Source organism: Nerophis ophidion, linkage group LG20, assembly GCF_033978795.1.
Source record: "Nerophis ophidion isolate RoL-2023_Sa linkage group LG20, RoL_Noph_v1.0, whole genome shotgun sequence".
Taxonomy (NCBI): Eukaryota; Metazoa; Chordata; class Actinopteri; order Syngnathiformes; family Syngnathidae; genus Nerophis; species Nerophis ophidion.
Window position 1 is genome coordinate 12,116,561 of NC_084630.1, and position 25,460 is coordinate 12,142,020.

General features: G+C 41.4%; 1 protein-coding gene across 1 annotated transcript in view; it reads right to left on the minus strand.

Moving 5' to 3' along the window:
- Positions 1–2,783: 2,783 nt before the first annotated feature.
- shoc2 (SHOC2 leucine rich repeat scaffold protein) overlaps positions 2,784–25,460 on the minus strand; it is a 53,767-nt gene continuing 31,090 nt past the window's right edge. The window contains exons 2-9 of the mRNA XM_061880480.1: positions 24,016–25,054; positions 23,765–23,902; positions 23,526–23,656; positions 21,316–21,504; positions 20,011–20,133; positions 18,227–18,364; positions 14,589–14,706; positions 2,784–5,016 (exon numbers count right to left, since the gene is read on the minus strand). Of these exons, the coding sequence (XP_061736464.1) occupies positions 4,808–5,016; positions 14,589–14,706; positions 18,227–18,364; positions 20,011–20,133; positions 21,316–21,504; positions 23,526–23,656; positions 23,765–23,902; positions 24,016–24,718 (1,749 nt within the window). The 5' untranslated portion in view covers positions 24,719–25,054 and the 3' untranslated portion in view covers positions 2,784–4,807. The remainder of the gene's footprint in view (positions 5,017–14,588; positions 14,707–18,226; positions 18,365–20,010; positions 20,134–21,315; positions 21,505–23,525; positions 23,657–23,764; positions 23,903–24,015; positions 25,055–25,460) is intronic.

A 25,460-nucleotide genomic window follows, 5' to 3' on the forward strand; every position in this document is an offset into this window, starting at 1 on the left:
TCAATACATTGTTCTTGTATTTATGTTGTGTTCCTCCAATTCATTTTCCCGTGTTAAATTCTAAAATTTTATTTTTTACACAGCTGTATGACACACCGGCGGTTATTCAACAATACCCCAAAGTCAAGCGAGACATTGAAATTCATTTTTCATACAGCCTAGAACAGGGGTCACCAACCTTTTCGAAACCAAGAGCAACTTCTTGGGTACTGATTAATGCGAAGGGCTACCAGTTTGATACACACTTAAATACATTGCCAGAAAGCCAATTTGTTTAATTTCCCTTTAATAAATAAATCTATATATATATATATATATAAAAATGGGTATTTCTGTCTGTCATTCCGTTGTACATTTTTTTTCCTTTTACGTAAGGTTTTTTGTTGGGAATAAATGATGACAAAAACACTTAATTGAACGGTTTAAAAGAGGAGAAAACACGAAAAAAAAGAAAATTTAATTTTGAAACACAGTTTATCTTCAATACCTACTCTTTAAAATTCAAAATTAAACCGAAAAAAATTGAAGATGTGAGTGTGAATGTTGTCTGTCTATCTGTGTTGGCCCTGCGATGAGGTGGCGACTTGTCCAGGGTGTACCTGCCTTCCGCCCGATTGTAGCTGAGATAGGCGCCAGCGCCCCCCGCGACCCCGAAAGGGAATAAGCGGTAGAAAATGGATGGATGGATGGAACTAGCTAATTTGAATCTTTTTGAAAAAAATAAAAAAAATAATTTATGGAACATCATTAGCAATTTTTCCTGATTAATATTAATTTCAAAATTTGGATGACATGTTTTAAATAGGTTAAAATCCAAACTGCCCTTTGTATGAATATATAACAAATTGGACCAAGCTATATTTCCAACAATGACAAATCATTATTTCTTCTAGATTTTCCAAAACAAAAATTTTAAAAGAAATTCAAAAATTTGAAATAAGATTTAAATGTGATTCTACAGATTTTCTAGATTTGCCAGAATATTTTTTGGGAATTTTGATCATAAATTTGAAGAAATATTTCACAAATATTCTTTGTCGAAAAAACAGAAGCTAAAATGAAGAATTAAATTCAAATGTATTTATTATTCTTTACAATAAAAATAAAAAAAATACTTGAACATTGATTCAAATTGTCAGGAAGGAAGAGAAAGGAATTTAAAAGGTGAAAAGGTATATGTGTTTAAAAATCCTGAAATCATTTTTAAGGTTGTATTTTTTCTCTAAAATTGTCTTTCTGGAAGTTATAAGAAGCAAAGTAGAAAAAATAAATGCATTTATTTAAACAAGTGAAGACCAAGTCTTTAAAATATTTTCTTGGATTTCCAAATTATATTTGAGTTTTGTCTGTCTTAGAATTAAAAATGTTGAGCAAAGCGAGACCAGCTAGCTAGTAAATAAATACAATTTAAAAAATAGAAGCTGGTAAATGCTGCTATTTGAGCTATTTTTGGTCCTTACGGGCTACCTGGTGCCCGCGGGCACCGCGTTGGTGACCCCTGGTCTAGAAAGTAAAACATTTTGGATCCATTTTTTTTTTTTTTGCTCCAATCTCAACTTCAGCCATAAACAAAAATACCAAACATGTTCTGTTTTTTTTTAATAATTTGAAGGCATTTTCATCAAATCTCATTTTGTAATTAGTTGAAATGTGTATACCATGATTTATTTTACTAATTTTCAAACCTGTGACATTAGCTGATCAAAAGGGTCAACATAGATGCATTCAAGTCCCGCCTTAATTTATATACCGGTACTCCAGTTTATACATAGAACCCTTTTTAGACCAGCTGATCAGACACCTTTCTGCTCTGTTCCCCCTCAATACCAGACGGTCACGGACCATTTCTGGGGTCTGGATAAGGCGCTAGCTGACCCAAGTTGTGACCCTGAGTGGAACACTCTTTCATACACAGCTGACATGGCAGAAAACTGAAAGAACATTTCTCTATGACTATCAGTTGGCTCACAACTTTATCTAGTCATGTAACAATTTGGTAATTATACCATCTCAGCATCCATTGTAGCCCATCACACCGGAAGGTGGTCTCTAAATCTGCGGCACATTCTCGAGGTTTGTGTAGCCCGCTGAGACGAGACACTTGTGATTAGAAACGGCTTTTTTGAAAGAATCCAACAATACAATTCAGAATTGATTCTCGATTCAAACAGGTACAATAACTATACTATAATGAAGCTTTTTCATAACAGGCTAGAAAATATATTTCTGGTTGCATTCAAATGGCCTAAATACATATTTTAAAAAATGTATTCTTATAAAGAAAAAAAATGTAACGTTTTTTTTTTTACATCGATTTTGGAAAATTATGAATCAATTTAGAATCGGATTTGAATCAATATTTTATTACCCCTATAAGACAGTAAATATGCATGTGGTCCATTTTCCTCTTACTCACCACCACCTTCCTCACTGCATGCTGGCATCCTCCACCTTACACAGGTCTGACGTGTGAAGCAGGCCAGGACACTCAAGGGCAAGGGTTTAGCAGCTTGAGAAAAATAAAGAAAAACATCATTTTCCAAATGGTTTACTCCAACTTCAGTTACATTTTGAAGGTAACAATTGAGCTCCTACGGTCTGTGGTGAGCAACACAATTCCTGATGCCTGCTACACATCCGCTGAAGCGTTGCACCACCTCCCAGACCTGTCAGTGCCACTACACCTCCCACCCGTGGAAGAAAGGAGAACAAATTAAACAAATACTATCAGTTCACACAATTGAAGGGAGTGCAACATGCATTCATCAATGAACCAAAGAAAATGTAGTTTGATTACCACTGTTGGTATTTTTTTAATGTACAGTCACTTGAAATAATACTAAGTGAATACACATATCATTTAGAAAAAAAACATTCAATGATATAAAATAAAAACGCCGAGCAGTACAAGTCATGTCACTTGCCATGAAGAAAGAAGAAGCAGGATATGGGAACTTTGACAGTTCAACAGTTCCTTTTACCATTGACAGGATAAAACCTCCTCAACACAAAGAAAGTTCCAACTCAGTCCTTTCCAAGTGATGCAAATTTACAAGATAAAATACTTCTTAATGAAAATGCCCCCATTCAAAAATAAGCGATGAGAGGCTACTGCGTTTGTTTTAAACAGAGGATGCCAATGTTTTTATTCCAAAAAAGTGCATAAGAGCAGCAGCATTACTGGGACAGTGTGGGACAAAAGATCATATTTTAAAAAATTAAGTTAAAAAGGAACTTTTTTTTTTTAGGGAACCCTGTCAAAAACTGAGACAAATTGATGATTTTAATACAAAAAGGTGTCAAGAAGGGGTTACCTGCCAATGTTTTATGATCAAACCGTTTTTTTGAGGCTCTGATACACTCGCCAACATAAGTCCTTAAAAAATGTTTGATATGTTGGTCGATGATCGAGTGGATGACAGCTAATTAGCCCAACACTGAAGATATCAAACAAGTAAACTGAAGTAAAATTGCACTCAAGGCAACAGCCAGGATTTGTATACATTTATAAAAACATCCATCATTTATCCCGTCACCGATGCATCTTTTAGCGCACAATAACAGATGGGGGCGGGGTCACACGGCACCACCCACACTGGAGAAAAGTCCAACTTTTTTTTTTTCCTTTTGATTTGTATTTCTCATATGTATACGTTACTAGCTTTACATTGTACAACTACTGCTGCAATCTGTTTTGAAAAACACCACTAATCGCCCCATTTCGTAAGTGATGATATCGCTGGACCAAATCGATCCAACAGCAACACGAAAGTTAAAAACAGCAGTAATAAAAAAAAAAAAAATTGAAATAATTTATGTCTTTGTATTCTCATGGACAATAGTGTTTAGAATGATCCAGTGGTTCATTTCTAAACATAGGCACAATTAAAAAAAAAAAAAGAAAAAAAGAAATCAAAAATTATATTTAAAAAAAAACAAAAAAAAACAGTACAAAAACTATAAACACGCCATCATTAGACCTTTGTTCTTTACGGTCAAGAAGTATTTAACGCAAGTTATCTCCGGTGAGAAATGATTATGTAAAAAATAAAATATATATTACAAAAAAAATGACACATTAAATTATGGCAGCAGCAGTAAATGTGAAGTTCCAAAGACGTGTTTTGTTTTTTGCATATCCTTGCTGACGTAGTCGATGCTTGTAATTACTGTAAATATGTTGGCAATGGGAGCACGCTTTGTATAATTAGAAGACTCGCCACTTAGCTCACAGTTACATATATATATATATATATATATATATGTTATATATGTATATATATATATATGTTATATATGTATATGTATATATACACACAGACATATATTATATATGTACATATATTATATATACATATGTATGTATATATGTAGATAGACACACACATATACATATATACACATATTTATGTGTGTGTATATATACATATATATATATATATATATATATATATATATATATTATATATATATATATACATACACACACACACACATGTATACATATAAATTCATATATCTTCAGTTTTGGCAAAGAGATGGAAATATGTTCCTCGATTCGGAATGAAAAGATGAGCGGAGGGTATTAAAGTGGAACAATGTAGAGTCTCCATTGCTTCTCCTTGTGTCCGCCCAAAGACTGAGAGAAAGAGTCTCTTCTCCACCCACCTCTTCTTCTGTGGCACCACCCCCGACATTGATGGCGAGGGGGGGCGACTACTTTACAGTGTATGATACACGGAATGGGGCGGGCGGGCAGGCAGGCATGAGGGTGCAGAGCAAGCGATGGGGGTAGGGGGCTCTGGCCTCAGACCATGGCACGGTAGGGTCCCTGCATCTTGAGGAACTGGATGATGAAGGAGGGGCCCCCAGCCACGATCTGGGGTGGAAGGTGGCTGAGGGGACAATTCTCGATGCTCATGATGGACAGCTTGCTGCACAGGGCCAGCTCGAAGGGGAGGCTGTGCAGGTTGGGGTTGTCATTGAGGTACAATTCCTCCAGGTTCTCCAGTGTGCCTGAGGATGCACACCATTGTGTGTTAGAAGAAACATTAAAATGGGGCACAAACAGACCACAGAGTGACAATAAAGGACTTTTAAGAATAAGAAAATAGCAGTGTTTTGTTTTTTTTTACTTGAAATGTATCAAATATTCATGTCGAAACAGCTTTTCCAGGGTACAACTCAAGGATTTTCTATATCAGACAATTTCCAGGAGGTTTTAACAGTCACTAATTGTGTTCATATTTGTTTTATTATGGTTTAAATCAAATAAAATCTTGTGAGAGGCGAGCAGGAACACGTTTTTGTACAGCTTTATGGCCTGGTGTTTTACTACTTCATATAAAGAAGCAATCTTTCCAGCGAGGGAGCGTTATGCTGTGTATTGAAGAGATACAATTCCAAGAGATTTTGCGTGTTTAAGTACTCAATGAACCCTGGTTGTTTCTTCTTTGTCTCATCGGTAAAGCTGTCAAAAATAACGCATTACCCATCCATCCATCCATCATCTTCCGCTTATCCGAGGTCGGGTCGCGGGGGCAGCAGCCTAAGCAGGGAAGCCCAGACTTCCCTATCTCCAGCCACTTCGTCTAGCTCTTCCCGGGGGATCCCGAGGCGTTCCCAGGCCAGCCGGGAGACATAGTCTTTCCAACGTGTCCTGGGTCTTCCCCGTGGCCTCCTACCAGCTGGACGTGCCCTAAGCACATCCGAAGGGAGGCGTTCGGGTGGCATCCTGACCAGATGCCCGAACCACCTCATCTGGCTCCTCTCGATGTGGAGGAGCAGCGGCTTTACGTTGAGCTCCTCCCGGATGGCAGAGCTTCTCACCCTATCTCTAAGGGAGAGCCCCGCCACCCGGCGGAGGAAACTCATTTCAGCCGCTTGTACCCGTGATCTTATCCTTTCGGTCATGACCCAAAGCTCATGACCATAGGTGAGGATGGGAACGTAGATCGACCGGTAAATTGAGAGCTTTGCCTTCCGGCTCAGCTCCTTCTTCACCACAACGGATCGATACAACGTCCGCATTACTGAAGACGCCGCACCGATCCGCCTGTCGATCTCACGATCCACTCTTCCCCCACTCGTGAACAAGACTCCTAGGTACTTGAACTCCTCCACTTGGGGCAGGGTCTCCTCCCCAACCCGGAGATGGCACTCCACCCTTTTCCGGGCGAGAACCATGGACTCGGACTTGGAGGTGCTGATTCTCATTCCGGTCGCTTCACACTCGGCTGCGAACCGATCCAGCGAGAACTGAAGATCCCGGCCAGATGAAGCCATCAGGACTACATCATCTGCAAAAAGCAGAGACCTAATCCCGTGGCCACCAAACCGGAACCCCTCAACGCCTTGACTGCGCCTAGAAATTCTGTCCATAAAAGTTATGAACAGAATCGGTGACAAAGGACAGCCTTGGCGGAGTCCAACCTTCACTGGAAACGTGTCCGACTTACTGCCAGCAATGCGGACCAAGGTCTGACACTGATCATACAGGGAGCGGACTGCCACAATAAGACATTCCGATACCCCATACTCTCTGAGCACTCCCCACAGGACTTCCCGAGGGACACGGTCGAATGCCTTCTCCAAGTCCACAAAGCACATGTAGACTGGTTGGGCAAACTCCCATGCACCCTCAAGAACCCTGCCGAGAGTATAGAGCTGGTCCACAGTTCCACGACCAGGACGAAAACCACACTGTTCCTCCTGAATCCGAGGTTCGACTATCCGGCGAAGCCTCCTCTCCAGTACACCTGAATAAACCTTACCGGGAAGGCTGAGGAGTGTGATCCCACGATAGTTGGAACACACCCTCCGGTCCCCCTTCTTAAAGAGAGGGACCACCACCCCGGTCTGCCAATCCAGAGGTACCGCCCCCGATGTCCACGCGATGCTGCAGAGTCTTGTCAACCAAGACAGCCCCACAGCATCCAGAGCCTTAAGGAACTCCGGGCGGATCTCATCCACCCCCGGGGCCTTGCCGCCGAGGAGCTTTTTAACTACCTCAGCGACCTCAGCCCCAGAAATAGGAGAGTCCACTACAGATTCCCCAGGCACCGCTTCCTCAAAGAAAGACGTGTTGGTGGGATTGAGGAGGTCTTCGAAGTATTCCCTCCACCGATCCACAACATTCGCAGTCGAAGTCAGCAGAACACCATCCGCACCATACACGGTGTTGATAGTGCACTGCTTCCCCTTCCTGAGGCGCCGTATGGTGGTCCAGAATCGCTTCGAAGCCGTCCGGAAGTCGTTTTCCATGGCTTCCCCGAACTCTTCCCATGTCCGAGTTTTTGCCTCCGCGACCGCTAAAGCTGCACACCGCTTGGCCCGTCGGTACCCGTCCACTGCCTCCGGAGTCCTATGAGCCAAAAGAACCCGATAGGACTCCTTCTTCAGCTTGACGGCATCCCTCACCGCTGGTGTCCACCAACGGGTTCTGGGATTACCGCCACGACAGGCACCAACAACCTTGCGGCCACAGCTCCAATCAGCCGCCTCGACAATAGAGGTTCGGAACATGGTCCACTCGGACTCAATGTCCCGCACCTCCCTCGTGACATGTTCAAAGTTCTCCCGGAGGTGTGAATTGAAACTCTCTCTGACAGGAGACTCTGCCAGACGTTCCCAGCAGACCCTCACAATGCGCTTGGGCCTGCCAGGTCTGTCCGGCATCCTCCCCCACCATCGCAGCCAACTCACCACCAGGTGGTGATCGGTAGAAAGCTCCGCCCCTCTCTTCACCCGAGTGTCCAAAACATAAGGCCGCAAATCCGATGACACAACTACAAAGTCGATCATGGAACTGCGGCCTAGGGTGTCCTGGTGCCAAGTGCACATATGGACACCCTTATGTTTGAACATGGTGTTTGTTATCGACAAACTGTGACGAGCACAAAAATCCAATAACAAAACACCACTCGGGTTTAGATCCGGGCGACCATTCTTCCCAATCACGCCTCTCCAGGTTTCACTGTCGTTGCCAACATGAGCGTTGAAGTCTCCCAGTAGGACAAGGGAATCACCCGGAGGAGCACTTTCCAGTACTCCCTCGAGTGTACCCAAAAAGGGTGGGTATTCTGAACTGCTGTTTGGTGCGTAAGCACAAACAACAGTCAGGACCCGTCCCCCCACCCGAAGGCGAAGGGAAGCTACCCTCTCGTCCACTGGGTTGAACTCAAACGTACAGGCTTTGAGCCGGGGGGCAACCAGAATTGCCACCCCAGCCCGTCGCCTCTCACTGCCGGCAACGCCAGAGTGGAAGAGGGTCCAGTCCCTCTCGAGAGAACTGGTTCCAGAGCCCTTGCTGTGCGTCGAGGTGAGTCCGACTATATCCAGCCGGAACTTCTCTACCTCGCGCACTAGCTCAGGCTCCTTCCCCCCCAGTGAGGTGACGTTCCACGTCCCAAGAGCTAGCTTCTGTAGCCGAGGATCGGACCGCCAAGTGCCCTGCCTTCGGCTGCCGCCCAGCTCACAATGCACCCGACCTCTATGGCCCCTCCTATGAGTGGTGAGCCCATTGGAGGGATGACCCACGTTGCCTCTTCGGGCTGTGCCCGGCCGGGCCCCATGGGAACAGGCCCGACCACCAGGCGCTCGCCATCGTGCCCCAACTCCGGGCCTGGCTCCAGAGCGGGGCCCCGGTGACCCACGTCCGGGCGAGGGAAATCTGGGTTCATTTCGTTGTAATTCCATAGAACGCATTACCTCATGTGATTAATCACAAGAAATTATCACATTAATCATGTACACATGCAGATTAATTACAAAGGATGTAACAGTATTGTAGATACCGGGGTTTTAAGATTTCAAAATCATCACCCAGATGCCACGTTATAAAACGAAAATCTAGTGAGTGTAGTTTTTTCTGACGCTTTTGAGTTGGTCGGTATAAAAATACACAATCTCCCATAATCCTTTGCGCAGCGCGGGACTAGAAGGTGGGGGCATGGAACGCAGTAAAGGGGAAAAAAGGAGGAAGCATGCGGGAGAAGTGTGATCAGTGTAAATAAGAGGAATTAGTTTTTTATGGACATTTACTGAACATTTCATCAAAATCCACCCATAACTTTTGAGTAATGTTGCAAACACACGAACAAACCCTGGCAAAAAAACATAAGCTCTTTGGCTGTGGTAATAATAATAATGGATTTTATTTGTAAACGCACTTTACATTGAGCAAACAACCTCAAAATAGAAAAGTCTGCGGGCTATAGAGCGTTTTCCGTTCGGGCTCCAGTACTCTGGAATGCCCTCCCGGTAACAGTTCGAGATGCTACCTCAGTAGAAGCATTTAAGTCTAACCTTAAAACTCATCTGTATACTCTAACCCTTAAATAGACCTCCTTTTTAGACCAGTTGATCTGCCGCTTCTTTTCTTTCTATGTCCCCCCCTCCTTTGTGGAGGGGGTCCGGTCCGATGACCATGGATGAAGTACTGGCTGTCCAGAGTCGAGACCCAGGATGGACCGCTCGCCTGTATCGATTGGGGACATCTCTACGCTGCTGATCCGCCTCCGCTTGAGATGATCTCCTGTGGACGGGACTCTCGCTGCTGTCTTGGATCCGCTTTGAACTGAACTCTCGCGGCTGTGTTGGAGCCACTATGGATTGAACTTTCACAGTATCATGTTAGACCCGCTCGACATCCATTGCTTTCGGTCCCCTAGAGGGGGGGGGTTGCCCACATCTGAGGTCCTCTCCAAGGTTTCTCAGTCAGCATTGTCACTGGCGTCCCACTGGATGTGAATTCTCCCTGCCCACTGGGTGTGAGTTTTCCTTGCCCTTTTGTGGGTTCTTCCGAGGATGTTGTAGTCGTAATGATTTGTGCAGTCCTTTGAGACATTTGTGATTTGGGGCTAAATAAATAAACATTGATTGATTGATAAATAAATAAACATTGATTGAAAAGCGCTACCTTCGTCTCCAGCTTTCCAAAGCAAGACGGGGCGGGTCAGAGTGCACCGCCGCGGACGGAAAGCGTCCAGTCTTACAACACCGCGGTAAATATGAGAAGCCGACAAACCATCACTCAGGACACATTTTTTAAGCTCTATCGAAGCCAAACAATCATTTTAAGGGTATATATGTTATTAAAAATTAAATTGTCAAGATATTTTCTTGAAACAGTGGAAGTTTCCACACAATTCTTTGCACTTAAAAATAAATGTCTGTAGTAATAAATATAATTAGAACACTTGAGCATGAAGTTTGTCTTCGATTACAATTAGTGTTTATTCTTAACATTACTGGTCAGTGTATGTTTTGGTATTGGAATTTTCTTTTCATAAATGGAAATTGAAAAACAAAAAAAGAACTGGTGTATTGGAATTTGATTTTAAAGTACAAAAAATAACATTTAAAAAACCTCTCACCTGGATAGTAGAAGGATGAGGACGTATTACGACAAGTTGGTACACTTTGACAGTCAATTTTGATGCGGAAAAGGCAAAAACGACACGAAGAGAGACTTGGTTCCACCCCAATTTTTTTTTTTTGAGAGGATTATGAAACATTCTTCATCTCAACGGGAATATATGAACATCCTAGCAGTCGCCAACCTAATGAAAGCAGACCTTGTACAGTAAGTGATGTTTTATTATGTTTGTTGGCTTTCATGAAGTCTGCAGTGAGTAATAATCAGTGACACTGTAAAAAAAAAATTGCGAACAATGTGATGCATTTTCAAAATTAATGCGCCATGTGTGCTTAAAATGAGCAAAATTTGCAAATATCAAATGTTATAAAGGTACCTGTTAGTACATTTCATACATGCTTACATCATGTATACAAAGCCTTATTGGAGGTGTTTTGATGTTTTTTAAGCGCTTTATAGGCAGAATAGTGCAGCTCTCACATGCTCCATTGTAAGCGGACATTTGATCACATGTATTTACTATTTAGATCAGGGGTGCCCATTACGTCGATCGCGAGCTACCAGTCGACCGCGGGGGGTGTGTCAGTCGATCTCCAGCCAGGCTTTTAAAAAAAATAGACCTAAAAATTAGTGATCATCAATCTTCACCAAGACGTCACTTAAATGACATTCACGGTACCGGAGGGTCTTGTGAGATGACGCTGGCTGCTGCAAGATCATTATTATTAAAAATGACCGAGAGGAAGGCGAGAAACACTTTTTATTTCAACAGACTCGCGCCGTACCTTCCGTCAAAACTCTAAAGGCCGACTGCACATTTCCTATCTTCACAATAAAAGCCCTGCTTCATGCTGCCTGCGCTAACTAAATACAGAGTCTCGGAAAGCTGGCGTGCACAAGCGATCCCTCAGAAAGCTGGCGTGCACATCACTTGTGCACGCCAGCTTTCTGAGACTCTTATTTTGTTAGCGCAGGCAGCATGAAGCAGGGCTTTTATTGTGAAGATAGGAAATGTGCAGTCGGCCTTTAGAGTTTTGACGGAAGGGACGGCGCGAAAGTCTGTTGAAATAAAAAGTGTTTCTCGCCTTCCTCTCGGTCATTTTTTCATAATAATGAACTGGCAGCAGCCAGCGTCATCTCACAAGACCCTCGGGTGCCGTGAATGTCAATCAAGCAAGCTACGGAATTTGCCGCCAATGTTTTTCTTGTAAAGTGTATGGAAGCTGGATGAATTAGATGCCAAAAAACAACCACTTTCATGTGATATTGTACAGAAAGGACAACTTTTTTTCTCCTCCATTTGAAAATGTGGGCGTTATCATCATTACTGTCTGATTCCAATCAATGCAAGTCATCAGAATCAGGTAATACACCAACTTATATTCTTGTCTTCGTGAAAGAAAGACATCTATATGTGTTACACATGGTTGTATTATCATTAAACACATTTAACTTGTTTACAAAAATGTCTCTTTCATAAATAAATCAATATAAATGATATATATAAATGAGGTAGATCCCCTCGAGTTGGTCAATTGAAAAGTAGCTCACCTGCAGAAAAAGTGTGGGCACCCCTGATTTAGATGGTATTAAAAAAATACATCCTTGTCATGTCTTTCATATAGATTGTGAATGATAGGTAAAATTCCCCCCAAAAAAGTGCACTTCCTCCTAATAACAAATCCATTGTGTTCCAGCACTTGAAAAAAAAAGGCTTGTTCCAGTGAGTCAAAAGCTTTATAAAAGTCCAAGAAAAGCAGACTGTAATCAAATCCCTGTATTCAGTAATGTCCCTTACGAGCCTTATGTTGTCATGAATAGAGCGCCCTTTGAGGAATCCTGATGGTGTTTAAAAAGCAGGGATAATTACTACAGTACCCGAGTGCCTGTGACTCTGGCTAAAATGTCATTGAAGCGCTACACTCAAAATATTTTACAGATGGCACAAAAAGGATTGACTTCTACAGAAATATTTACGAACATATCCACTATAACAGAAAAACAGACCAAAATGGATGTGTTTTCATTTTCTGACATTGGAACCGAAAGTAGCGATTTTAAAGACAGGAAAGTAGGAAAATCTGCACTGTGACGCATGAACAAATCCTTTCTGCTTCCACTTTCGTATATATACATAGAGATACCTGGAAATGTCAGTCCTCGTGCCATGTCCAAAACCATTTCTGTGTAGGGCTCCAAAGACATTTTAGCCAGGCACACGGATACAGTAGTATCCCTGCTTATGATCTCAGAATAAAACTTCCGTAGGCACAATTTGTGCAACACAATAATCAATATAACATTGACCGGAATATGTAAATAAAACACTTTCTGTATCATCAGTTCAAAGGTACAGTCATCCATCCATTTTCTACTACTTGTCTCTTTTGGAGTCGCGCGGGGTGCTGGAGCCTATGTCAGCTGCATTCGGGCGGAAGGCGGTGTACACCCTGGACAAGTCGCTAGTCTTCAGCAAAATAAATAGGCTTTTCTGGGTTAATGTACAACATTTGCGTGAGGTTTAATAGGTTAGATCAGTGGTGCTCCACCTTTTTTCAGTGATGTACCCCCTGTGAACATTTTATTAATTCAAGTACCCCCTACAATCGGGCGGAAGTAGTTGAGATAGGCGCCAGCGCCCCCCGCGCCCCCAAAAGGGAATAAGCAGTAGGAAATGGATGGATGGATGGAAGTACTCCCTAATCAGAGCAAAGCATTTTTGGTTGAAAAAAGGAGATAAAGAAGTAAAATACAGCACTATGTCATCAGTTTCTGATTTATTAAATTGTATAACAGTGCAAAATATTGCTCAGTTGTTGTGGTCTTTCTTGAACTATTTGCAAAAAAAGATATAAAAATAACTAAAAACTTGTTGAAGAATAAACAAGTGATTCAATTATAAATAAAGATTTCTACACATTGAAGTAATCATCAACTCAAAGTGCCCTCTTTGGGGATTGTAATAGAGATCCATCTGGATTCATGAACTTAATTCTAAACATTTCTTCACAAAAAAATTAATCTTTAACATCAATATTTATGAGACATATCCAGAAAAATGAATATTGCATGGTTGCATTTATTTTCACAGTTTATGAACTGACATTCATATTTTGTTGAAATATTATTCAATGAATATATTTATAAAGGATTTTTGAATTGTTGCTATTTTTAGAATATTTAAAAAAAAAAATCTCATGTGCTCCTTGGCATGCCTTCAAGTACCCCCAGGGGTACACGTACCCCCATTTGAGAACCCACTGGGTTAGATGACCTCTTATGTCTTAAATGTTGCAAAAGTGTTTTATTTTAGCACGACACAGCTTACATAAAACATGGGTCGTCAAGTTTACTTTTTTCGTGGACACTCTAGAAGCCCACACGTCTGCTTTTAAATTAGACAAAGTTGGTCAGATCTCACAGCAGATTCGGCTGCTGTAGTCAGCTATGTTTGTTTTGTCTGTCCAGCATGTCCGCCTTCAAAAGTATCCCAAAGATGACGCGTACTGTGCTTCATAGTTCCGCATTTTGGTATGTTCTGTGTTACAGTACTTACTCCAAATTCATACATTTCTCCCACCCCTATACCTTGCCCACATATTGTATTTTTAAGTCATCGCATGCTGTTCCAGTCTGAATACTACCACTTTAGACTCCCTCCTCCACTCATGTTAATCTGTGGCTAAACTCACAACTTCAGCAGTAAACAGCCTAGCCAACACCAATTAAGCAGTGGAGGGGTCAAAAGCAGGACAAATAGTGGACCGGTAATCTCTTAAACCCTGCTGGTTAACACCAAATATTTATTAAGAAACTATGGCATTATCAAACATACAATGACATGATTATGCACCAACAGACAAAGTTAGTTCAAGGATGCAGGGAGTCTAGCACTAAAAAAACATTTAGCGAGATAACCAGCTATGAGCATCATCTCATGCATGACTTGGAATTCCAAGCACTGATCTTAAAAAATTTGACCAGATTGATTTTAAAATGTTACCTGACTATAATGGAACATTTATCAACTTCTGACCCATAAAGACTTTTGAGTGCACACCTGAATTCTTGTTCCTGAACAAATGGCACTTTTACATTTAGTGGTCAATTGAACGGAATATGTACTGAACTGTGCAATTTACTAATAAAAGTTTCAATCAATCAATGAGATACAGGTAGATGTGTGAAGGGAATTAACACAAGCACTTACCAATCTCCTCAGGAAGATGTTGTAGCAGGTTCTCCCCCAAACCCAGATGAGTCAGGTTGGTGAGGTGGCCAATTCCTCTTGGTAATGTCGTCAGCTGATTATTCGTTAACACCAATTTCTAATGACAATCAGAGGGCAAGACAGTTATTAATTATAAGTCATGCATCAATTAAAGGGGCTGTTTGCAACTTTCTCAACCAAAAAATATAACAAGAACACCACTAACTACAGTAGGTTATATTACCATTAGAGGTTTAGCAAAATATATATCTTAAAAATGTGCATATTTTTCGCAATTTTTGCTAAATCGATATATACAACTAACCACACACAGAGCTAATGTGCGTACGTGTGACGTAGGGACATAGTTTACATCAGGGGCGCTCACACTTTTTCTGCAGGCGAGCTACTTTTCAATTGACCAAGTCGAGGAGGTCTACCTCATTCCTATTTATAATTTATATTTATTTATTTATGAAAGAGACATTTTTGTTAACAAGTTAATGGTGTTTAATGATAATACAAGCATGTGTAACACACATAGATTCCTTTCTTTCATGAAGACAAGAATATAAGTTGGTGTATTTGATTCTGATGACTTGCATTGATTGGAATTAGACAGTGGTGCTGATAACGTCCGCATTTTCAAATGGAGGAAAAAAAAAGTCCTCCTTTCTGTCCAATACCACATGAAAGTGGTTGGATTTGGCATCTCATTTGTCCAACATGCATACTCGTTTTTAAACACTTTGTTATGAGAGTAGCATATGTGTGTGGCCCTTTAATGTCTGGCAGCAGGTGAGTGACGTCAGTGACTGTGCGGGTGGGCAAGCAAGTGAGAAAGCGGTCGCTGAGGCCGGGGGAGAAATACATTGGCATCAAACTCCGTAGCTTGCTAGCTTGTGCACACTAGCTTTCTGAGACTCTTATTTTGTTAGGACAGGCAGGATGAAACAGGTCTTTTATGGTGAAGACAGGAACTGTGCAGTCGGTCTTTAGAGTTTTGACAGTAGGTACGGAGTCTCTAGAAATAAAATGTGTTTCTCTGCGTCCGCCCTGTTAGTGATTTTTTTCTTAAATATGAGCTCGCAGCAGCCAGCGTCATCTCACAAGATCCTCGGGTGCCGAGAATGTAAAACAACTGACGAAAGTGAAGTCTTGGTATGATTGATGATTGCTCATTTTTATGTCTATTTTTTAATGCCTGGCTTGAGATCGACTGACACACCCTCCGAGATCGACCAGTCGATCGCGATCGACGTAATGGGCACCCCTGGTCTACATCATCATGTACTAAAAGAGGGTAGGTAAAATGTTTGAAAAATGATCACCCTCTATACATCCGCATAAAGGTGGCAAAGGCCAATCTTTAAAGGAGAACTACAGTTTTTTTTTTTTTTTGTAATTTTGCCTATTATTCACAATCATAATAGAAGACACGAAACCAGACATATATTTTTTTAATGCATTCTAACACGTAAACAAACGTGAATAAAAGTCCGCTTACAGCAGTGCTAAGTGGAAGGTCATTCAGCCCCCCCAAAAATTATAAAAAAAACACACAAAAACTACCAACAATAACCCACTTACATCTCATGACTTGAATATTAACCAAGTATTAGTGATATTGTTATTATATAGAGGCGGCGTGATCACAAGCTTGCGTGCCAATGTTGACATGATCGATTGATCAGCTGCTTCCAGGTTTCCTTGCCAGTCAAACTTTATTGTAGATCATAAAGCATGACTCTCACATTGACAGTAGAAGAACGAGGACGTACTTTGACAAGTTGGGACACTTTGACCCCTTTTTCTTTGGGGAGTAATTTTTCATCTAAATAGGAATATATAAACAACCTAACAGTCGGCATTCTAATGATAGCAGTTGTTGTACAGTGAGTGATGTTTTATTAGGTTTGTTGGCTCTCATGAAGTCTGCAGTGAGCAGTAATCGGTGATGTTAAAAAAAAAGCGAACGTTGTGATGCGTTTTAAATTACTGGGCCCAGTATACTTAAAATGATCAAAATACGTCAATATTAAATTTTATTATAAATGTCCGTGTTTGAAATACTATCCATCCATCCATTTCCTACCGCTTATTCCCTTTTTGGGGTCGCTGGCACCTATCTCAGCTACAATCGGGCGGAAGGCGGGGTACACCCTGGACAAGTCACCACCTCATCGCAGGGCCAACACGGATAGAGAGACAACATTCACACTCACATTCACACACTAGCCGAGTGTGAAGCGGCCGAGTCCATGGTTCTCTCCCGGAAAAGGGTGGACTGCCATCTCCGGGTTGGGGAGGAGACCCTGACCCAAGTGGAGGAGTTCAAGTACCTAGGAGTCTTGTTCACGAGTGGGGGAAGAGTGGATCGTGAGATCGACAGGCGGATCGGTGCGGCGTCTTCAGTAATGCGGACGTTGTACCGATCCGTTGTGGTGAAGAAGGAGCTGAGCCGGAAGGCAAAGCTCTCAATCTACCGGTCGATCTACGTTCCCATGCTCACCTATGGTCATGAGCTTTGGGTCATGACCGAAAGGATAAGATCACGGGTACAAGCGGCCGAAATTAGTTTCCTCCGCCATGTGGCGGGGCTCTCCCTTAGAGAGAAGCTCTGCCATCCGGGAGGAACTCAAAGTAAAGCCGCTGCTCCTCCACATCGAGAGGAGCCAGATGAGGTGGTTCGGGCATCTGGTCAGGATGCCACCCGAACGCCTCCCGAGGGAGGTGTTTAGGGCACGTCCAACCGGTAGGAGGCCACGGCGAAGACCCAGGACACGTTGGGAAGACTATGTCTCCCGGCTGGCCTGGGAACGCCTCGGGATCCCCCGGGAAGAGCTAGACGAAGTGGCTGGGGAGAGGGAAGTCTGGGCTTCCCTGCTTAGGCTGCTGCCCCCGCGACCCGACCTCGGATAAGCGGAGGAAGATGGATGGATGGATGGATGGATTCACACACAAGGGCCAATTTAGTGTTGCCCATCAACCTATCCCCAGGTGCATGTCTTTGGAAGTGGGAGGAAGCCGGAGTACCCGGAGGGAACCCACGCATTCACGGGGAGGACATACAAACTCCACACAGAAAGATCCCGAGCCTGGATTTGAACCCAGGACTGCAGGACCTTCGTATTGTGAGGCAGACGCACTAACCCCTCTGCCACCGTGAAGCCCGTTTGAAATACTAACATGGTGTAAATAAAACCTCAATGGAGGTGTTTGGATGTTTTAAGGGCTTTATAGGCAGAATAGAGCGACCACCATAGGTTCCATTGTAAGCGGACTTTTGATCGCATTTGTTTAATATTTAGAATGCATTCAAAATGCATTCTAAATGTCTTTCATAATGATTGTGAGCGATAGGCAAAATTACAAAAAAGTCAGTTTCCCTTTAAGTAATAATTTTGCCAGTATTGTTCTGGAAACCCTCACTAAAATATAAACGTAAGGTTAGAAAACTTCGCTGATACCAACATCTATCAAAGGTCTTTTGGCTGTAGATTTTTACTGCTCAAAACCTTTCAACATGTGGCTACTAAGTCCTTCTAAATTCCACTTTGCACTTCAACTTCCCACTAGCTTAAACTCTTTTAGTCTTTGATTGCCATGCAATAAAGAACTGTCTTTGCCAAACTTGCCTGTAATTCTTTGAGATAAGCAATTTCGTTGGGGAGTGATTCCAACTTGTTTTCCTCCAAGTCAAGCTCTCGAAGCTTCCTTAAATTGCCAATACCATGTGGTAACTTCTTCAGAAGATTATTTGACAATATTAACACCTGTGAAGAAAAAAAGAGAGTGATCATGAAATTGGGCCCAAGCATCACTACTGTTTTGCACATGCAATCAAAATGTTGTATGCTGTACAATAGTAACTCATTTTGGTAACTCCCACTTTTTGTATGATTCAGTTTGACAAAATGTTACCCTTGTTTTCATAGACAAGTTTGGGTATTGTACAGCCAAATATTGTGTGGAACATCGCCCACAAATCATTCCACGGAATCTAGTAACCCAATGTTCACACACATTGGTGACTCGGTCCTTGTTTTTTAATAAGTATGACTGAAAATGTAGCCTGAGTGGGGCCAAAAAAGTTGCAAGTGTCTGTACTATGATGAAGAAGATGAGAAACAAGATTGAATTCAAGAAAGAACAGGGTGTCCGCATGGTGCTCTGCTCATCGCTATGATTTCCAAAAAAGGTTTTCAATATAATTTAAATTGATGTTGTCATTTATCAGGGCTCCTACTGTATCCTTGAAAAAAAATGTCCTAGACATTTCCAGGATGTTTTCAGCCGCTACAGAGACAAGTTATAAAGTCACATACGGATGTTGCTTTGAAAGTGTTATTTTCTACAGTTATAACTTGATTGTATCCACATTGGTTTTATGTTTATTAAAGTTAAAGTACCACTGATTGTCTCACACACACACACTAGGTGTGGTGAAACTAACCTCTGCATTTGACCCATCCCCTTGTTCCACCTCCTGGGAGGTGAGGGGAGCAGTGAGCAGCAGCGGTGGCCGTGCTCGGGAATCATTATGGTGATTAAACCCCCAATTCCAACCCTTGATACTGAGTGCCAAGCAGAGACATAATGCGTACTATTTTTACAGTGCTTTGGAATGACTCGGCCGGGGTTTGAACTCATGGCCTACTGATCTCAGGACGGACACTCTAACCACAAGGCAGTGATCAGTGTTACTCAGGCGTTTGATGTGTTGTCCATGGATAGAAGGACTAATCTACAACAAATAAATATGACAAACTGGGGTAATTCCCAACTCAACTTTCTCTTCTGTCATACTACAACATTCGGTTTTGTATTTCCTCTAAAAAGTATTTTTGTATATCTTTAGTAAGTCACTGTAATCAGTATGATCTTTGTTTCATCTCAGTTTGCAAATGCACATTTGATTGGCTGGTAGCCTTGCGCGGGGCGAGAAGTGATATGCCTTCATGTTGCTACAAGATAAGGTAAGATTAGACCAGCCTAACTGTTTGCATTTACTCAAAATGCAGGGGAGGATAAATCATTTGTCAGGATCACGTGACCATTTCCAAGACATTTGACCTTTTTTCTCATTCCCAACGTGTTTTCAGTTACGCAACATTACGCCGATCATTTCTCAGGGTTTCCAGGGTGCATGGGAACCTTGGTTCATCTGATTTGGCATTATTTTCTGCACATATAACGTCAATTATTCTGTATAAAATGGTTTGTGGTATTTACATCGGGTGACCGAAACGAAAACCAAGGTACCATGGTATTTGATTATTGGTCCGCTCTAACTTTGGCTTGATATTACCTATGATAACAAACACCTTTTTCCAATACTCAACCAGGGGTTACTTTTCAATGGCTGTTATATAAATTACATTGTACTCATATGGAGCTATGAGCTGCATTTGTGGCTTACCTCCAGAGACACCAGGCCGCAAATATCCTCTGGAATCTTAGTCAGCTGATTGGTAGCTAGGTTAAGCTCCACCATGTTGTTCCATGTGCCAAAGTCCAATGGCAGAGAAGTTAACTGGTTGTCCTGATCAAGACAAAAGTCAGGATTATTCATTAAAATGTGAGACAATTACATCCATCCATTTTCTACCATTCAATTACAATTACTGCCATTACAAAGAGTGCACTGTCCAAGCAGCTGAGCACACCAGTGCACTTTGGTAACTGTTAGCTGGCATCAGAAAATATTCTGACAAGACTTGAATCCAAACGGCTTAAACAATCTGTCTGTAAACAATGTCAATACCAATAAAGACCTCAGTAAAATTGCTGTTCAAACATGATGAAAACTGAATAATCACTGGAAATAACAGGAATAGTTTTTACATGTGCAACATTCATGATTACTTTGCCAATGAGAAACTCCTCATCCTTCCTCTATGCGAATGAACCAGAATAAAGGGTACATAATAAATAGGTTGTACTTGTATAGCGCTTTTCTACCTTCAAGGTACTCAAAGCGCTTTGACACTACTTCCACATTTACCCATTCACACACACATTCACACACTGATGGAGGGAGCTGCCATGCAAGGCGCTAACCAGCACCCATCAGGAGCAAGGGTGAAGTGTCTTGCTCAGGACACAACGGACGTGACGAGGTTGGTTCTAGGTGGGGATTGAGCCAGGGACCCTCGGGTCGCGCACAGCCACTCTCCTACTGCGCCACGCCGTCCTTGGCTAATCTATACTTTTCTTTTAGCCTCGTTTTAATTAACTGTTAAGCAGATAAATATTTATGTTGGATGACAGCACAGCAACTCAAGTTTAATTTGCAGCCAAGCCTCACAAAAACCTAAAGAAACACAAGACAGGAGACTCACATTTCACGGAACTTGACTTAAATCTAAATATTTATATGTATTGGTTGTTTTAATACATTCAAAGTACTTCTCCAGGGTGTACAGCGCCTTCCGCCCGAATGCAGCTGAGATTGGCTCCAGCACCCCCCGCGGCCCCAAAAGGGACAAGCAGTAGAAAATGGATGGATGGAATACATTCAAAGTCATACTCTACAGGAAAGTTCAAGTGTCAAAAGACCATAACATCTAGCCTACACATTTAAGTTTCCAAAGTGGAAAAACCTCTGAGCTTCAAGACAGCAAACAAGCTTATGAGTAGGCACTAGTACTGTATATATCTACAGTATTTGAAAGTACAAATTGCAATTATATCATGCTGACATGCACAAAACATGCAAATATACCTTCATGTTAAGCTTGCTTAAAACGTTGGCCTTAAAGAAGATTCCAAATGGGATCTTGTTGATACGGTTGTGCTCCATGTTGAGCGAGTAGATGGTCGAAAACTGGGAGGGTCCGCCCACTGGGTATGACTGGAAGCAGTTCCTTGCTAGCGTCAGACTAGTCAGCTTGACCAAACTCGACAGGAGGCCCTGTTTAATATCAAGCAGAGGCACAACAAAACTCAAATATAAGGAAACAAAAAATGTTTTTTTATAGACTGGATGTTCTTTGAAAGACGCTCAAAGGGGTCATACTATGTTTTTTTTATTTAAATTAAAAAACGTCATTGTTATCTACATAATATCAGTGCTGTGAATATTTGGGCAACACACAATTCGCTTAAGAATCTAATCTTGATTCAAAACAATTCTAGATTCAAAAGCTATACTTTTTTAATAACATTGAATGCCAGTTCTATGATTAATTACATTCCTCCATAATAAAGATAAACAGCTCCGATCAATTTCTATTTTACTTAAAAGAAAACTGGTTTTGTTTAACAAAATGCTTCCCAAATATTTAATAAATACAAATAAGGCAACAAGCGAAGTATCTAACACTTCTCTTTTCTAAAGTACATCTGTACAGCAGATAAGGGCTACATCAAAAATATGATTTGCCTGAGAGTCTGGATAGGACAGAAAAAAAAATGTTGTTTGATTTTTTAATAAATTAAGAATCGTTACCAATAAGAATTGCGACTTTTGACACTTTTGGACTATAAGCCGCTACTTTTTTCCTATGTTGTGAACCCTGTGGCTTTTAAAACGGTGCGGATAATTTAAAGATATTTTTGGCTGAAGGCCATAATACAATAGTTAAAAAAAAAAAAAATCAAGCAAACACACTGATGGTGTATTATTTTTTGTGCTATGGCGCCATCTTTTAGACGAGTTTGCTCACTGCAGGTGCTGCAGTGTCCTTCCATTTAGTCCTTTCAAGTTACTGGAAGTATAATTGCCGTGCAGTCTTCTCGTCGTCCATAGTGTTTCTACTCGTATGTATTCACCATTGATCATTCCAAGCAACGTTTGTAAATTTTACAATATAACTTAAACTATTTTCCTTACTAAACTGTCTCATGTGTGATGTCTGTTTTTGTTTTCATGCATATTTGTATGTACTATTGCATTTGTAATGAAGCCAGCGTCGCTAGTCTTAGCTAATATGCTAACACGTTTATGATGGTCTGTGTTAGTATTATTAACTTACAACAGCAGTTTTACAAATTCCTTGTAAATTCAACCAGATGTCACCGTGGACTTGTTGAGTCTGTTTTGCTCATTAGAGACCAAGCTTCCGTAGTATGACGTTGACTTTGGTTTTGTCCGATCACCTGTTTTACTGACGTGTTACAGGCACCGTTTGGAAACAATTAAAGTATGTAAAAAAACATTAACAAAACCTTTCTGTGTGGAGAACTTTGTTTGGTAACATATATCTGCGGCTTATAGTCCGGTGAAACTAATACATGGAAACTATATTTTTTTGCGAAAATTTTGTGGGTGCGGCTAGTCTGGAAAATACAGTATGTATTAAGTTTTACATACCGTTTTCAAGCTGCTTTCTGACCGTCTTTTCAGGATGCCCCGTTTTGTGGGCGGTCTATTTACGTACCCCCACTTTGACTGTGTCTTCTCCCCACTAGCCATGTTGTAGTTTTTCTATATGTAGTCTTGTGACAAATATAAGTTCAAACTAAACAGTACTTTGTATTAGAAATGGCAACACTGGATGATTTTAGCATGCATGTGTATGTACGAGCCAGTCTGCCCCACAGACTTGTTGACTACCACGTCGGACTTGAATGGCGGACTTGCGCAAAGCTATTCGGGTAAAACTTAATCTTATATCGGGATATCCGCTGACTTCAACAATTGGAAAAATATCACAAGTTTGGCAAATTTCAAACGGCTCAGGTGGAGGAAGTATGAAAATAAGGAAAGACTGTTTTATAATTATCTCCGCTATGCCTCCATGGTTTGATTTCCAATTTTCTGCAGATCTCAAATGCACAAAAACAGGTTCTAATAGGTAAGGCAAGATGGTTTTCATAATAGGACTCCTTTAAAAGCATTTTAAAACATCAAGTTTTCTGATAATATGGTTGGGAACATGATTGCCTATGCTGTGTATTTCAGATGTTGAACAAGTTAATGGTTGCACCTACCTCCGGTAACACTGATATGTTATTGTTTTCGAGATTTAGCTCTTCCAGTTCTCGACATTTGGCTAACGATCTGGGGATAGCTGACAATCTGTTGTATCTCAGACCTAAGCGGTTTATGCTGGCAAAATTTCCTGAAACAAAAAAACGGAAACAAGTTGCACATTTGCGTTTAATAACGCGGGCAAATAATGTAAAGCTGTCACTGAGGTAAAACTAATTAAGTACTACACTCTGCATACCTATGGTCTCTGGGAGGTCTAAGAGCTCATTGTGCTGCAAATCTAGGTTGGTTATCTGTGTGCAATTCCCAATCTCCTTCGGTAAGTGCTCCAACTGATTATGGGCAACATCCAGAGTACTGAGGTTGCAGAGTTCCCCTGCAAAAAAATACAAAGAATAACTCTTCAAATTGTGTTTGCAATAAAAATGTATCATTTTATCTAACTACGGTTCTGACTAGTTCATTGCTTGCATGATTTGTTGGACCTACCTATCTCTGCGGGAAGCTGCTTGAACTTGTTTTCCCGGATGCTGAGTGTTGTGAGCTTGGAAAGATTTCGGATGTCCTTCTCCACCGTTGTGATGCGGTTGAAGCGTAGGTAGAGCGTTTTCAGAGACTTCAGCCGGTAGACTACTGGCGGGATCTCTCTCAGCTTGTTGTGCCGAAGATCGAGCATTTGAAGCTTCTTAAGGGAGTCCAGTGAGTCAGGCAAGCTGGTTAAAGAGTTCTCGCTCAGAGCTAAAGTGACCAGGCCTGAGAGGCATCCCACTTCAGGTGGTAGGCTCTGCAGCTTGTTGCTGTATAGGTAGAGTTCAGCCAGCTGCGTCAGCTCCTTAACGGAGGTGGGCAGCATGTGAATAGAGCGTTTAGATAGATCCAATCTCATGGAATTTTCCTCCCGGCACTTGTTAAGCTCCTTAATCACCTCAGCATTGCTAGACTTCTTGCGTGTACCTGGTGCTGGGTTTGGCCGCTTTATCGTATTGTCAACAGAGAAGGCAACACCCGGTGCTGAGCTGCTGGTGTCCTTTTTACCTTCTTTGGCTTCTTTCCCTTTGGTCTTTGTTTCTTTGCCTCCATCCTTGACCAGGCCTGCCAGAGCCTTGGCCTCCTTTTCCCTTTCTTTACCTCCCGAACCACTTTTAGGGTCCTTTTCTTTTGAATCCTTTTCTTTTCCTAAAGTACTACTCATGTCGACGTTATCGGGCGTCCTGCAGAGTTGCTCATGGGACTTTTTCGTCAGGTTACTTATTCAGGAAAAAAAGGGACTGGACAGCTGAGGAGGCTTTAAAGCAAACATCCCTGTGCAGGACCACACGTTTATCTTTGTCTTTGCTTGAAAACTTGAGCACTTTTCAATTGTTTCTTTTGGAGTTAAAAATCCTTTGACGAAACTGGACTGTGGCATCCATGGGCCACATGCTTGAGCACTGAAGCTGCATACAATCCCGGGACTTTTAGGTAAAACTTGTGGAATTCCTTATGGCTCAAAAGGTCACCAAGGTTTTAGAAATCCATTAATAATTTTCTGTTGAAGACAAAAAAGTTATTTTCACATTGTTTGCAATATTAATATGTACAGTTGTTCTGAGCAGTTCTGTTCTAAAATCAGTTTTAGTGTGGTGACACTAACTGTCACCAACTGTCTTCAGAAATACAAAAATGAGAATAAAACCATAAAGCAGAGTGTAATACATGGTTTGATAAACTGGTAGTTTCATCAACCCTGGAGCTTGGCGATATATATATATATATATATATATATATATATATATGTATATATATATTAGTATAATATAAATACAAATACATATACACACACACACACATATATATAGTTTAATATACATATAAATACAAATACACACACACACACACACACACACATTAGGGCTGCAACAACTAATTGATTAAATCGTTTAAAATTGATTACA